This window comes from Scyliorhinus canicula, chromosome 8 (genome assembly GCF_902713615.1).
Source record: "Scyliorhinus canicula chromosome 8, sScyCan1.1, whole genome shotgun sequence".
In the NCBI taxonomy this organism is placed as follows: Eukaryota; Metazoa; Chordata; class Chondrichthyes; order Carcharhiniformes; family Scyliorhinidae; genus Scyliorhinus; species Scyliorhinus canicula.
The window spans coordinates 154,823,465-154,840,547 of NC_052153.1; the positions used below are offsets into that span (position 1 = coordinate 154,823,465).

The window sequence follows — 17,083 nt, forward strand, 5'->3', positions numbered from 1 at the left end:
CTCAGCTACTGTCCCTCTTTCCTTCAAATCTGCATCATCCTTCCCCAAACTGACTGTTGACCACTCCAAATGGGCAAACTACCGTCCCATCTCTACCTTCCTTTCCTCTCCAAAGTCTCGTGGAAGTGTTGTCTCCTTTAGGTAACATCCTTTATTTATGCAAAACATTTTGGACTGACTATATGCTCATATTTCTGATTCAACAAGGTACAGCATTTTGAGTTTTATTTGTTTATATAAGGTAAATTGTATTAATCAAGTTTGCTTGCAACCAATTCCCTTTTTCATCAACTTTGCTTCTTTAATACCCTGAATCCTACTTTTCACCACTTGCAAGAAATAGAGTAGAAACTCTGCTTAATACAATGGGTCCTATTGTTCCACATTACTTTTGTTTGAAATATCAATACCCTACACTCTAACATTTTTAGTGCAAGTTCCAAATTTTAGTAATGTACAGTGCTGGATTTCTTTCCTACAGTATGTTTTGATGTGCTATACTTTTCTGAAATGTATTTAATTTATTTCTGGAGTTATGTGTACAGGATTAAAATAATTTGTCGTCCTTAATCATGTTTCCAAGTATAGTTCATTCAATCATTTTTATAGTGAATTCCCTTTGTTAAGTGAAGTGAGGGTTTTGATTAGTCATACCCACGTGGCATGCACTAGATCATGGGTTTCACAATGAAGAATTTTCGGTGGTCATAAGACCAGGAACATCCAAAGGGCATAACATTAGGAAATCATTCACGTGGTAACAATTAACCCTTTTATCTTAATTACAGTCATGGTATCTGAAAGCCTGTTGTATAGGTTCGAGTTTCTATATGTATAGAGGGTTTAATTCTTTTTCCAACATGATAGTGTTTAAGAATACATTACAGAAAATGCTGGCAATACTCTGAAGGTCAGGCAGCATCTATAGAGTAACAAACAATGTTAAATTCTCAAGTTGATGACCAATCATCAGCGTCTCTCCACAAATGTTGTATGACAGACATGTTTGGGAAGGTGCAGAAGCAGTGTAGACCAAGTATTGCTGAGGGAATGGTGTTGACTGAAGCTGCAAGAGATGGGAATGAGAAGATATGTTTGGTGTTGGAATTATGTTGCTGATGAAACAACAGCATGATCGGTCAAACCTGCAAACTAGTAGGGGAGAAATTGAAGATTTGAGACCTTATCAAAGGTCTGGTATGAAGGTGAAAAGTGAGAGGGAAATATGGGAAATGTACTGTACGTGGTCAAGGGCACAGTCTGTTACAGTGGAGGGGGAAATTTCGGCTGAGAAAAATGGAGGCAATTTGAGATGGTCTGATGTGGAAGATGGCAGCGTCTGAGCAGATGCAATGACGACAACTGGAGAAAAGGAATGGCATTGTTACAGGAAGCAGCGTGGGAAGAAATGTGGATGGGATTGTAGTAGATATCAGTAAAATAAACGCAAATTACTTTGGAGGCAAATTACTTATCCCAGTTTGTATTAAGGGGCAATTGATCCTGGCTAATCCACCTAACCTGCACATCTTTGGACTGTGGGAGGAAACCCGAGTACCCGGAGGAAACCCACGCACACATGGGGAGAAAGTGCAAATTCCACACAGTCCCCCAAGGTCGGAATTGAACCGGAGTCCCTGGAGCTGTGAGGCAGCAGTGCTAACCATTGTGGCACCGTGGTGCCATGAGATGTGATGAGTTATCTGGTGTCGCTATAACGTTTGTTGTTTTTGTACCTGAGAGGGGTGAGTGAGTTTATAGTTCCGTTAGAAAGCTTCTGGAATTTCTGTTGCTGCTGCTTAACTGTTGAGAGCAATCAATTGTTGGTGGTAGCAAGCAGCCATCAGTGGCAGTCTTTATCACATTTATAGGTATACGAATAGTGGCGAAAAAGTACACTCCAAAATCTTTTCTGATTCTGGCTCCGCGGAATGAAAAGAGACAAATCAAGCACAGTGGAAAATTTGTATTATTTGTATTTATTCAGAAATTGAGGATGATATGAATGAAGGAAGTGCTGTGTTGCAATAAAAGTCGAGTATTTAATCCTTTGACCCTTGGCTGTGCATAGATTGACAAGTTGGATCGTACTATAGACATCACAATGTACAAACACACTGGCCATCAGAAAGCTTCACCAGATTTCTTGAATCAGTAGATGCAGCAGTAATAACCTATCCAAACAGCGGCATCTTGTATTTCTAGTGCCTTCCACATAGTAAAAATTCCCAAAACACATCACAGGAGCATTATCATAAAGAATTCGATGCCCACCCAGAATTTGCACAGGTAACCAAATGTTTGGTCAAGAGGTAGGTTTTGAATAGTGTCTTCAACTAAGAGAGACTGGGCGGTTTAAAGAAGGGATTCAAGACATTAGGGCCTTGTGAGCTAAAGGCATAGCTGCCAATGGCAGAGTGATTAAAATCAGAGATGCTCAAGAAGGCAGAATTGGAACAGTCTTGAGAACTTGAGAAGTTGTAGGGCTGAAGGAGAAAACTGATATAGGAATGGGTGAGATTATGGATGGATTTGAAAACAAGAATGAGAGTTTTAAAATGGAGGTGTTGCTTTACTGGGAACCAGTGCAGGTAGCTGAGTACAGGGATGATGGGTAAGTGAAAATTAGTGTGAGTTGAAACATAAGCAGTAAATTTTGGATGGCCTCAAGCTTATGGAGGGTAGTTCATGTGAGACTACTCCGCAATACATTGAAATAGTAACGGAAGGGCAGCACGGTGGCGCAGTTGGTTAGCACTGCGGCCTCATGGCGCTGAGTTCCCAGGTTCGATCCCGGCTCTGGGTCACTGCCCGTGTGGAGTTTGCACATTCTCCCCGTGTCTGCGTGGGTTTTGCCCCCACAACCCAAAAGATGTGCGGGTAGGTGGATTGGCCATGCTAAATTGCCCCTTAATTGGAAAAAATGAATTGGATACTCTAAATTTTTTTTTTTAAATAGTAATGGTAATAAAGGCATGGTTGAGGTGGGCCTTAATCAGGCAATGTAATGGAAGTTGTAATGGTTTAGCACAGGGCTAAAGAGCTGGCTTTGAAAGCAGACCAAGGCAAGCCAGCAGCACGGTTCAATTCCCGTACCAGCCTCCCTGAACAGGAACCGGAATGTTGTGACTAGGGTCTTTTCACAGTAACTTCATTGAAGCCTACTTGTGACAATAAGCGATTTTAATTTTAATTTCAAGTGAAAATAGGCAGTCTTGGTAATGGCTCAGATGTATATGGTCAGAACTCATCTCGGGGTTAAATATTTCAGTTTTAAGTTCCTAGAGAGTGAATCAGTAACTAGGGAACCCAAGGCAATGGCTTGGTCTCCCTTATATTTAGTTGGAGTAAATTTCCATTCATCCTGTACTAAATATTGGACAAGAAGTATAGTGACAATGGAGGGGTCGCGAGAGATGATGGTGAGATATAACAGGGTGTCAGTGTGCATGTGGAAAGAGGCTAAGGGAATGAAGGTCAAAATATTTTAGTCTAACCGTACATGTTAAGTGAATCATAAGAGATGTCTGGGTTGGACTCTGTTGAGTCCTGTAGCTTCTTTGTGATAATTTCTTTAAAGAATGCTCTGTGGAAAAGGGAGTGGATTGGATTGAATTGTTTATTGTCACGTTTACCGGGGAACAGTGAAAAGTATTGTTCTGCGTACAGTTCAGACAGATCATTCTGTACATGAAAAGAAAATACATAGGACAAACATAAAATACACAATGTAAATACATATTCACGGGCATCGGTTGAAGCATACAGCAGTGTAGTACTACTCAGTAGAGAAGATGTGTAAAGAGATCATATCAGTCCGTAAGAGGGTCGTTTAGGAGTCTGGTAACAGTAGGGAAGAAGCTCTTTTTGAATCTTGGTGTACGTTCTCACACTTTTGTATTTCCTGCCCGATGGAAGAAGTTGGAAGAGTGAGTAAGCCGGGTGGGAGGGGGTCTTTGATTATGCTGCCTGTTTTCCCAAGGCAGGGGAAGGTGTAGATAGAGTCAATGGATGGGAGGCAGGTTTGTGTGATGGACTGGGCTTTGTTCACGACTCTCTGAAGTTTCTTGCGGTCCTGGGCTGAGCAGTTGCCATACCATGCTGTGATGCAGCCAGATTGGATGCTTTCTATGGTGCACCTGTAAAAGTTGGTAAAAGTCAATGTGGACAGGCTGAACTTCCTTAGTTTCCTGAGGAAGTATAGGCGCTGTTGTGCTTTCTTGGTCTTAGCGTCGACGTGGGTGGACCAGGATAGATTGTTGGTGATGTGCACACCTAGAAATTTGAACCTGTCGAAAGTCTCCACCTCGGCCGTGTTGATGCAGACAGGGGTGTGTATGATACTTTGCTTCCTAAAGTCAGTGACCAGCTCTTTAGTTTTGTTGGCATTGGGGGGGGGGGGGGGGGGGATTGTTTCCATTGCATCACTCCACTAGGTTCTCTACCTCCCTCCTGTATTCTGACTCATCGTTGTTCGACATCCGACCCACTCCAGTCATGTCGTCAGCAAACCTGCAGATGGAGTTGGAACTGGATTGTGTTCCATTTGGATGAGAAATTCTTTGGCTTTAGACTTGAGGAGTGATGGCTGTAAGGTGCAACAACTCTGAATTGGTTTAGTTGTTCATAATATTTTATTTATCGATACAGAACTTGAATATTGCTGAAAAGGGAGGCATGTTGCTGAATCTTTTTGTCTTGCACTTGTCATGTCAAATTAAAGAATGCCAAATTTCAAACCAACACTGCAATTTTTTTTACTACAGAAGAAAACTGAGCTGATTTGTTGGAAAGTCAAATCTGATTTACTGAGCTGAGGCATTGCCATGTAGAAAGCAACAGGGAACTGTAGGCGCCTCAAGCTTTGTAATAATTCAGAAGATGCAAGGATTGAACATTTTCCTTGTGTGTGCAAAGAATGGGTCCCTGAGTATGAATGTAATTTACTTCTGGAAAGCATCATGGTATGAGCTTGACTGGGTATCTTAAAAGTGTATCTGTTAGCACATTCAGGATTGTTTCGCAAGTGTTGTCCAATTGCAGAATCACGTCCAGCAGTCCACGTTTTGTTTTGGGTTTCACAATTGCGGGCTGGTTAAGTGCAGTCTGTATTCTGCCCATTACGAACTGGATGAATATGCCACGTGATTTGATTAGCCAGTTGCTGGGATGTGTGGCCTGTGTACCTGGCATTGCACTGACACTGAAATTCACACATGATGTTTCTCAGTTGTGTGATAGGCAGAACATCTTTCTGGACATGTAGCAGCATTATGTTAATGGAAAATTCCACTCCCATATCTACGACATAGTAACAGTGTGAAGCTGCTTGCTTAACCTGTTTTTCAAATGTTTGAGATATATGCCTTTCTAGGGTAATTTGAGATAGACTGGGCACTTTACAGAAGTGGGATGTTCGCTGATTGTTTGCTGAATGTACAATGTTCAGCACCATTCATAATTCCTCAGATACTGAAGCAGGTTGTGCTCTAATTCGGCAAGACCTGTACAATATTCAAGTTTGGGCTGAGGTGTAGCAAGCAATGTTTGTGCCACACAAGTGCCCAGGCAATGACCATCTCCAACAAGAGAAGATCTAACCATCTCCCCTTGACTTGTTCGCATTATATCACTGAATTCCCCACCATCAACATCCGAGAGGTTACCATTGATCAGAGACTTAACTGAACCAGCCACATAAGTTCTGTTCTACAAAATCAGGTCAGAAGTTCAGAGATTGGTAATTCGATTAATTCACCTTCTGTCTGCCCAAAGCCAGTCCACTATTTACAAGTCAGGAGTGTGATGGACTACTTTCCATTTGCTTGGATAATGCTGCTCTAATAACACTCCAGCCCCCCCCCCCCCCCCCCCCCCCCCCCCCCCCCAAGCAACTCACCCAGCCTTCTTCGAAAGCTGCTCAAACATGTAGGTGGATTGGCAATGCTAAATTGCCCCTTAATTGGGGAAAAATAAAAAATAGCAAAACACTCCCCTTCACCTGACATTCATAGAGCATAGAGGATGTTATTTGGTCCTTTGTGCCTGTGCTGGGTCACTGAAAGAGCTATCCAATTAATCCCACTCTCACTCGTTTCCCATTGCCCTGCAAATCTTTCCTTTTCACGTATTTATCCAATTCCATTTGAATGTTATTGAATCTGCTGCGATCAGTCTCTCGGGCTAAATTGCCCCTTCATCTCCCAAGATGTGCAGGTTAGGTGGGGTTATGAGGCGACAGGGATAGAGCGGGGGAGTGGGCCAAGGTAGGATGCTCTTTCAGAAGGTCAGTGCCGACTCGCTGGGCCGAATGACCTCTTTCCGCAGTGTAGGAATTTTGTGGTTTTATGGTTCTGTTCTATGGTTCTATAATACCTGCTGCATAAAAGGAAAATGCATTTTCCCCATATTTCCTTGCTTCTTTTGGCAATTGTCTTAAATCTCCCCGTGTTACTGACCCTTCTGCCAGTGGAAACAGTTACCCTCTCCCAAATACTCTCTCAAAATCCCTCATAATTTAATTTTAAAAAACTCATTATTTCTATCCTTGTCCTTCCATGCTCTAAAGAGAACTTTTCTAATCTTTTCTAGACTCTTCACGTAATTGTTGTCTCCAGGACCATTTTAACACGTATGTGGGACTTATGAAAGAGAGAAGTAGAACATATCTTACAAGGAACTTAAGAAGTAGGAGTGGGAGTTGCCCGTTCGATCCTTTGAGTCCATTCTGCCATTTAATGAAATCATGGCTGATCTACTTTAATACTATTTCCCTGTACCCATTGATGTTTTAAATATGTAGAAATCAATCTCAAACATACTAAATGACTGAGCCTCCACAGCCCTCTGGAGCAGAGAATTAAAACGATTTACCACTCTCTGAGTGAAGTAATTGAAGTAATTCCCTCTCATCTCAGTGCAAAGAGACCTGCCCCTTATTCTGAAACGGTCCCCTGGTTTTAGAATCCCCTCCCACCCCTCCGGCAGCCATAGGAAACATCCTTCCTGCATCTACCCTTGTAAGAATGTTTTATGTTTGAAAGATATCACTTCTTCTAAACTCCAGAGAATAGATCGAGATTTATTTTTCGATTTAGATTTATTGTCATGTGTACCGAGTTACAGTGAAAAGTATTGTACGATGTAAATACATAGACATGGACATCTGGTGAAGCATACGGAATATACTGCTCCAAAGGTGGAGAAGATGCATAGGAAGATCAGTTCAGTCCATAAGAGGGCCATTTAGGAGTCTGGTAACTGCAGGGAAGAAGCTGTTTTTGAATCTGTTGTGCGTGTTCTCAAACATTTGTATCTCCTGTCCAATGGAAACGGTAGGAAGAGAGACTGATCTGGGTGGGAGGCATATTTGATTATGCTGCCCACTTTCCCAAGTCAGCGTAAGGTGTAGACAGAGTCAATGGATGGTAGGTGGGTTTGCATGTTGGCCTGACTTGTTCACAACTCTCTGTAGTTTCTTGCTGTCTTGGGCCGAGCAGTTGCCATACCAAGCTGTGATGCAGCCAGATAGCATGGTTTCTGTGGTGCATCTATAAAAATTGGTACGCATAGTTGTGGACATGCCAAATTTCCTGAGGAAGTATAAGCGCTGTTGTGCTTTCCTAGTCGTAGCATTGCGTGGGTGGACCAGAACAGATTGTTGGTGATGTGTACACCTCGGAATTTGAAGCAGTCAACCATCTCCGCCTTGGCACCATTGATGCAGCCAGGGGCTGTCCTCCACTTTGCTTCCTGAAGTCAGCTCATTAGTTTTGCTGATATTGAGGGAGAGATTGTTGCCATTGCACCATGCCACTAAGTTCTCTGATCTCCCTCCTGTACACTGACTCGTCATTGTTTGAGATCTGACCCACTATGGTTGTGTCATCAGCAAACCTGTAGATGGAGTTGGAGCTAAATTTTCCCACACGGTCGTGTGTGCAGAAGTACTTCAAAAAATGTTTTAAGAGTACCCAATTATTTTTTTTCCAATTAAGGAGCAATTTAGTCTGGCCAATCCACCTACCCTGCACATCTTTGGATTGTGGGGATGAGACCTGTCCAGATATGGGGAGAATATGCAAAATCCACACAGACAGTGACCTGGGGCTGGGATCAAACCCAGGTCCTCTGCGCTATGAGGCAGCAGTGCTAACCTCTGTGCCGCTGTGTGTGTGACAGGAGTGCCTTGTTAATTGCTTGCTGTACCGGCCTGTTAGCTTTCTGTGGCTATGAAAGGGACACCCAAGTTCAACATTTCCCAGCCTCTCACTATTTAAGAAATACTCTGCATTTTTCCAATCCAAGTGGATAACCTCACAGTTCTCCACATTGTATTCCATTCACTTAGCCTCTCCAAATCCTCTTGAAGCGGATCCTCATAATTCTCACTTTCAAATCATTGATATGGATTGTGACTAATTGGGGCCCAAGCATTGATTCCTGCAGTATTCCATTAATCACAACCTGCCAGCCTGAAAATAATCCATTTATTCCTAATCTCAGTTTTCTTCCCAGTCACTGGTTCTCAATCCATGTCAGCACATTACCCCAATCCCATGTGGTCTAACTTTATTTATTATCCTTTTGGTGGGACCTTATCAAAAGCTTTCTGAAAATCTGAATTATACATCCGCTTGTGAAGTGAAAGTCGCCATAGTCCCAGAGGACCATAGGATGTTCTCCCCTTTGAGAGAAAGAGCTGACTGGTGGTGATTTAATTTGAGGGTCACCACACCTCGGATGAGGGACAAGGTTGAGAAGTTGGAGCCTTGATTGTGACCTCAACTGGTACGGGCATTGAACCAGTGCAGTTGGCATCGCTCTGCATCACAAACGAGCCATCCAGCCAACTGAGCTAATCAACCTCCATTTGTAATGTACCTGTAAAGGAAGTATAAATAAATGAAGAAATTGAGGTGTTAATTACAAGATTGAAGTAAACGTTGAATGACATTATGCAGCATTTGAATAATTGTCATAAAGCTAGGCATAAATTGCAGGAATCCTAACAGGAGCTTCAATTGCCAAACACCTGTGAATCTAGAGAACAAACACATGATCCCCAAGGATTAACAGTTTAAGGAGGTTGACAAACCTTTAAAAAAAAATTTTTTTTAATGTTTTTGTAGAATACAATAAAGAATACTAGCCTGTGCAAGGAGCTGCAGAGACTCGGCACATGAAATTAAAAGCCAACACAGCACAGAAAAACATAGGTCACCTATCTTTACGACACAAAGGATTGAGTTCTGAAAATAATTCCCCTGAAAAATGTTGAGACGGGGAGAACGATTCGCACTGCTGCCTCACGGCAGCGATGACCCGGGTTTGGTCCCAGCCCCAGATCACTGTCCGTGTGGAGTTTGCACATTCTCCCCGTGTCTCACCACCACAACCCCAAAAAGATGTGTGGGGTAGGTGGATTGGCCTAAATTGTCCCTTAATTGGAAAAAAAAATTGGGTATTCTAAATTTAAAAAAAATGCTGAGACAAAGATGCTTTACACTATTCAGAAATTATACTGGATTGTAAGTATAATTCTCTTCAAATAAATATTTATTTGAATATGCAAATTGATTATTGAGGTGGATATAAAAATTGAATGTCATCTTTAGTAGAAAATTTATGTTACAACTAGATTTAATCACCGTCTCTTCTAGATATAGTATTCATTGCTATAATGTTCTCTAGATTTGATTTTTACAATAAATATTCAGAAGCAAGTATAAAAGAATTGCTGTCTCATACTTATATCCTCATGAGCCCATGTGCAGGTAACAATATCCTATAATTCTTAAATTAGGATTCTGAATGCTGATATTGGTAAACCTAAGAGGTTTTTTTCTGCTACAGGTGATATACCAAAGATATATTCTTCCCTGAGATCATTTTCCTGGTTTGAAAACTCCTCTGAGTTGGGACATTTAATTTAATGACCCAGTTTCTAGCTCGTAAAGCTGACAAAGTTCCTTTAATTTGCAATTTATTTTGGTTGTGGTCTTAAGCTAATGATAAATTCAACTGGGAGTGAGAAAAGATTCAAGAGCAATAGCAAACCCACATTTATTTGTGCAATTCTTTTCCTTTTTACATATCTATATGTTTTTATGTTCCTCGCTAGTTTACTATTATTTTCTATTTTGCTTTTCTTAATTTATTTAGTAACTCTAAAGCGCAGAAGGAGGACATTTGGCCCATCGTATCTGTACCAACCCTCTGAAAGAGCATCCTGCCTCGGCCCACCCCCCGTCCTATCCCCGTAACCCCACCTAGCCTACACATCTCTGTAGACGAAGGGGTAATTTTAACATGGCCAATCCACCTTACCTGCACATGTTTGGACTATTGGAGATAACCTGAGCACCTGAAGGAAACCCGTGCAGACACTGGGAGAGTGCAAATTCCACACAGACAGCCACCAAGGCTGGATTCGAACCTGTGTCCCTGGAGCTGTGAGGCTGCGATGCTCACCATTGTGCCACTATACCGCCCTTATTTGCAGAATTCTAAAATGCTGTTATTTCTCAGGCTTTCCTTTTTCTGTGGCAACTTCATACACCACTAACGTTGATCTATTGCAATATGCGGCATCAGGAGTTCAGAGGCCAGGAATTACAACACCTTGCAGGCGTCAAGCCTCCTGCACATGCGGCAGCCAGAGATGGCCGCACATGTGCAGTTTTTTTTAAACAAACAATTTTAATGAGATATATTTGGCATTACAAACAGCAACAGTATTAAAAACAATGTACAATAAACATAGTGCAAAACACCGACTCCCATCTCTCCAAGACCCGCCTATTTAACCCCCTATTCTATGCTACCCTAGCCCCTCATCACCCCCGCTGATGATTAATTCTCCGCGAAGAAGTCAATGAATGGTTGTCACCTCCAGGCAAACCCTAACAATGATCCTCTCAAGGCGAACTTAATCTTCTCTAGGCCGAGAAAGCTCGCCATGTCGGTTAACCAGGTCTCCGACTTCGTGGGCTTTGAGTCCCTCCAAGCTAATAATATCCGTCTCCGGGCTACCAGGGAGGCAAAGGCCCGGGTCTTCCGACACGCCAAATATCGCCACCTCTGGACTCATTGCCACCCTTGTTTTCAATACTCTGGACATGACGTCTGCAAATCCCTGCCAATATCCCCTAAGTTCTGGACACACCCAGAACATGTGGACATGGTTCACTGGTCCGCCTGCACATTTTACACACCTGTCCTCCACCCCAAAGAATCTACTCATCCGGGCCATTGTCATGTGGGCCCGGTGGACCACCTTGAATTGGATCAAGCCGAACCTTGCTCATGAAGCGGTCACGTTGACTCTGCTCAACGCGTCTGCCCATAAGCCATTCTCCATCTCACCCCAAGCTCCTCCTCCCACTTACGCTTCAGCTCCTCAGTCTGTGTCTCCTCCACACCCATAAGTTCTTTGTAGATGTCTGAGACGCTCCCCTCTCCCACCCATCCTCTAGACACTACCCAATCCTGGATCCCCCTTCGTGGCTGGAGTGGGAAGGATGATACCTGCCTGCGCAGGAAGTCCCGCACCTGTAAATATCTGAATTTGTTCCCTTTGCCAAACCAAACTTCTCCTCCAGCGCCCTCAAGCTAGGGAAGCTCCCTTCCAGGAACAGGTCCCCCATCCTCTCAATTCCCACCCTTCGCCATACTCAAAACCCCCATCCAAGCTCCCTGGGGCAAACTGGTGGTTGTCACATATTGGGGACCAAACCGATGCTCCCACTGCTCCAACGTACCTCCTCCACTGACCCCAGATCCTCAAGGCTGCCACCACCACGGGGTTGGTGGAGTATCTCACCGGCGGGAATGGCAGAGGTGCCGTTATCAACGCCCCCAAGCTGGTGACCCGACATGAAGCTGCCTCCAAACCGACCCTGCCCCCACCACCCACTTCCTTATCATAGCAATGTTGGCCGCCCAGTAATAATTACTGAAATTTGGCAGGGCAAGCCCCCCTCCCCCCGATTCCTCTCGAGCATCACCTTCTTCACTCGCGGGGACTTACCCGCCCAGACAAAGCCCAGAATGATTTTGTTAATCCTCTTAAAAAAGGATCCGGTTCTGTTAAATAAAGTTAAAGGTGGAAGCAGAGAAAAAGACTCCAAATTAAAGACCGAGCTGCAGGGAAACAGACTTGAAGCAAAGTAGACTGGAAAGAAGTCCAGTTCCATGGGGACAGACAAATGTTGCTGACTCCGTGCTGAGGGCCGTAAGAGCAAAGGTACCCTTTTTGGAGTAGTGGCACTTTGCTTGGCGGGCTGTAGATCTGAAAGTGAGCTTACAAAATATAGCTTGAATGCCTTTGGAGATCCAGAGGAAAGGAATCTCAGAACGTGAGATTGAAACCCTGGAGGTGGATCCTTGTTGAAGCCATCCAAATAGGAGCGATCTTTGGAGCAAACTCCAAGGTGAGCTCTTGAAATATGGATATCAGAATCCCTCATGAGAAAGACAGAGTTTCAGTAAACGGTTGGCTCACAGTTTCACAAGCATCTGGGTGGGTTGTTGAGAAATCCATAGAATCTGCTTTGGCCACGAGTTTCATTCAGTTTGGAGTGTGAAGTGTCTGTCCACAGTTCATCAGTTGGTTCACATGAATATTCGAGTGCAAGATGGATATGGTGAATTGTTTATCTTTTTGAATTTGGCTGTAAAGAGATAGCTGGCGTGAAGGAACAGTAAATATTTAAATCATTTTCTTGTATTTGTATCTTTCCAACCTTTTTCCCTGGTGTAATATATTTCATTTTTCTTGTTTAATAAATGTTTTATTTGTATTAAAAGTTCATCAGCAAACTCCTATGAATTGTTCAGTAACTGTCCTCCATGGTTTCTTATAAAAAGATGGTTAGGATCTATCAATCCTACTTTCACTCGTGGATCTGACTTATCCAATGGATAAAAGCAAATTACTGCGGATGCTGGAATCTGAATCATAGGGTCATCTGGACTTGAAAATGAAATGAAAATCGCTTATTGTCACGAGTAGGCTTCAATGAAGTTACTGTGAAAAGCCCCTAGTCGCCACATTCCGGCGCCTGTCCGGGGACGCTGGTACGGGAATCGAACCGTGCTGCTGGCCTGCTGGGTCTGCTTTAAAAGCCAGCGATTTAGCCCGGTGTGCTAAACCAGCCCCCAGACTTGAAACGTTAGCTCTTTTCTCTCCCTACAGATGCTGCCAGATCTGCTGAGATTTTCCAGCATTTTCGTTTTGGTTTCTGACTTACTCAATGTTGACATTAGCTGGGATCATATCTCCTTGATTTCTTTTATTAGTCATGGTTGGAACACTTTCCTTGCTGGATTTTTGTGCATTAAAGGAATGTATTTTGTTTGGTAAACTATGTGGTAGTTCTTTAAATTTTAACCATTGCTTGTCTACTGTCATACCTTTTTAAAAAAAAATCAGAGTATCCAGTTCATTTTTTCAAATTAAGGGGCAATTTAGCTTGGTCAATCTACCTACCCTTTGGGCACATCTTTGGGTTGTGGCGGCGAAACCAACGCAAAGACGGGGCGATACTGTCATACCTTTTTGATGTAGTCTCTCTATCTATCACAGCCAATTTGCCCTTTGTAGTTGTTTAAATTTAAGACCGTTGTCTCTGATTGAACGACATGAGTTTCAAAATTGACGTGATATTCAAGGAGGAAATGGCCTAATTGTAATTCCAGCAACAGGTTTGATCACAGAAAAAATAAAAAATACTCGTGTGACACGAAATTCTGTTTATAGTCGGTGGTTTGACCTTGTTATTGATTATTTAGGTGGAGCGACTTGCAACTGAATTGGAAAAGAGCCGTGACCTTAGTCGTACAATTGTACACATTGATATGGATGCTTTTTATGCTGCTGTGGAAGTGAAAGATGCCCCAGAGCTGAAAGACAAACCAATGGCTGTTGGATCAATGAGCATGCTGGTATGGATTATTATTACGTTTTGAAGAATAAATATAAAACTCCGAGGTTTTCTTGGAATCATACTGTGTCCACAATTTTTTGGATTTTTAACTGAGCAACTATTTTGTTTGCAACATTTTTTTCCATGTCTGTTGAAAGAAGTGAGAGATTTGTGGACATACTGTTAACAATTAACTTTTTTAAGACTTTTTCCAGTGAAGCTTAAAAGCATCACAATCTATTTCTTTGTGAAAAATATGAGATGCATCTGTAGCTAATATAGTGAACCTACCACTCCAATAAAATTGGAACAATTGTATTTGGAGAAACTATTAAATTGACAAAGTAGTTCTTGTGCCATTTTCTTAAGCAAAATCAAATGATGGTACATTCTGTAGTTTTGAGGAATGACATTTACAAGAACCAACAACATGTTCCCAGGTACAAAATACAGTTTTAAATGCAATGCATGTATTTCTGTATTTTTCCAGGGGAGAAGAAAATATCGTGACAAATTTGATTAATATACAGCTACATCCTGAGTGCATTAGTGAAGAGAATTCCCTAACACAATTATGTTAACATTGGAGCATTGTTTATCAACAAAATATTCCTGTGCTAGAATTAAAATGACTTTTTGTGCTTTGGCAAGCTGAGATTTTATGAAGAACAAACGAGAGAACCAGGTCAAGTTCATCGTGGGAGGGTGAAGGATATTAGTCGAACCTTGTTTTGTTCAAACCGTTTTTATAATATTCCATTGATTATATAGGTGGGTTATACTTGTACCACCTATAATAATGGAAACGTCTACACTGTTCACAACAATATAACAAACAGAATTCCAGTGCTAAATGCACCGCAACTGAAAAGACAGCCAGAAATGGAGCTAAACAAATACCCGTTTCCTGCTAATAGAAGGAAGAAAAACCTCTCATGTCTTTTAAAAATTCAGGACATGTCTAAGTGCTCCACAACCAGTGAAATGCTCATCAAGTGTATCATTGTTGTAATGTAGGAAACACAGCAATGACGTTGCACACAGCAAGGTCCCACAAGCAACATTGTGATAATGACCAGCAAATCTGTTTATTTGATGTTGGTTGAGGGATAAATAATTGGCCAGAAAATCTGATAGAACTCATCATCTGCTCTTCTTTAAGTAACACCATGGGGTTCATTATGTCCACCTGAGTGGGCAGACGGGACCTAAGATTGAAGTGTCACCCAGAGGACAGCATCACGAACAATGTTCTGTTTTCATCATTGTTTCTGCTGGTGAACTCCATGTCCCAACAAATTCTCTGAATATTTCGCTGTTTATTTTGCTCACACACTGGAGAGTCATTTCAGGCAAGATGACTAGAATAACCCTATTCATACATTATAGTTATTGCCTATGTGGTATTGGGCTTGAATCACAAATATGGGGTTGTGGTGGAAGCGGCAGGTTCTGTCCACTGAGCCGATCGCAATTTGATTTGAGTGACCCGGGGCTGGGGTCAAACCCGGGTGCTTGGTGCTGTGAGGCAGCAGTGCTAACCACCGTGCTACCCTGACTGGTGGGAATTGACAGAAACTAGTTCTTGTTGCACTCTGGCAATGACAAAACATGAGGTAATAATCCACACAACCTACAAGTACCATTTGTTTCACGATAGTGTATCAACAGTCTTTCTTCCCAAGGACAAATCCAGAATGGAACAAGCTACCAAAGGAAATAGTTACTTGAAAGTTTTTAAGACCCATCCTTTGATTATTTCCATTTACAAGTTTTCATTATCAAAACTGCCACCTCAGCAGGTCATACCTGGTTTAGTTAGCACCACCCACATAAATGTTGGCAGAATCCGGATATTAATCTCTGACGCCGACGTAACTAAAGCAGAAGAAGATTTTTTCTGGTCCTGGCCAATGTGCATCCCTGAACCAAGTACCACTAAAATTGATGATGTGGGTAATTATTCTCCATGTTGATTGTGAGATTCTTCAGAGTGTAAAATTGACTGCTGTTTTTGTTGACATTACAACAATGACTATACTTTAATGTATTTAATGGTTTATGGAGTACTTCAATATGTTCTGATGATATGGAATACATGATAAAAATGTAACTTTCTTAAAAGTCCTCTGCAAAGTGCAACAGTCCCAGTCTGTGTTGAACTGAGTTGGTTTCAACTGGAGACAATACCAAGTTTAAGCATGCTTGGGTTTAGGGAGGCAAAAATTAGTCATTGATTATCTTTCTGATTGCTGTCCACCAGCCTCATTATAAATGTATATGGGTGGAGTTTGGTTGAGGCCAGAATTGTGATTAGCTATGGTGCTTCTTGCAGTTGTAGTACTGTCATGACTTCCACATGACAGTGATCACTTCGGCAAGTAACTGGAGAATGTTGAATATCCTTATATACCAGCAAGGAGTGAGCAACTTTAAAAAAGTGAAAAAAATGAAAGTTCAAGAAGAAAATAACAAAAAAGAATTGACAGTAGTTGACAACGAGAGCACTTTATAAACCAAAAATAGTTCCAACCATTTGATTTGCATACATGGTTGGAGTTATTTTTCAGTGCCTATAGTATTTTGTAACCTCAAACTCTTCATTGAAGTGTCTGCTATTCATGTAATGTTTAGGCTAAGGGTGGGCTTTCTACATTTGTTATCTTAAACTGTGTGAGCATGGTAAAGGGTTTTGCATGAAACTTTAGTTTAAGTGATTTCTACTTTTCAAGTGATTCAAGTGATTGACACCTTGGGGAACGGGCTGAGCGGGGGCGCTGGCATGTGGCGGACTGAGGAAGGGTAATGGCTAGTCGACTTGGGAGGGGGGCAGGTAGCCCCCTGATCCGGCTGATAACCTGGAATGTGAGGGGATTGAATGGGCCGGTCAAACGGGCCCGCGTTTGAAGGGGCTGAAGACGGATGTGGCCATGCTTCAGGAGATGCACCTGAAGGTGGCGGATCAGGTTAGATTGAGGAGGGATGGGTAAGTGTTTCATTCAGGGCTGCATGCAAAAAATCGGGGGGTGGCGATCCTGGTGGGGAATAGGGTGTCGTTTGAGGCGTCGAATGTGGTGGCAGACAGCGGCGGGAGGTATGTGATGGTAAGCGGCAAGCTGCAGGGGGAGCGGGCGGTGCTGGTCAATGTATACACC

At 42.4% G+C, this 17,083-nt stretch overlaps 1 protein-coding gene across 7 annotated transcripts in view; it reads left to right on the plus strand.

Annotated features, from left to right (window-relative positions):
• The window catches only part of polk (polymerase (DNA directed) kappa), a 157,808-nt gene that overhangs the window by 32,978 nt on the left and 107,747 nt on the right, over positions 1-17,083 (plus strand). For 6 of the 7 annotated variants that reach the window (XM_038805504.1, XM_038805505.1, XM_038805501.1 and 3 more), the window contains one exon: positions 13,795-13,947. The exons of the other annotated variant lie outside the window; for it this stretch is intronic. In XM_038805504.1, the coding sequence (XP_038661432.1) occupies positions 13,795-13,947 (153 nt within the window). The remainder of the gene's footprint in view (positions 1-13,794; positions 13,948-17,083) is intronic. 7 annotated transcript variants of the gene reach the window in all.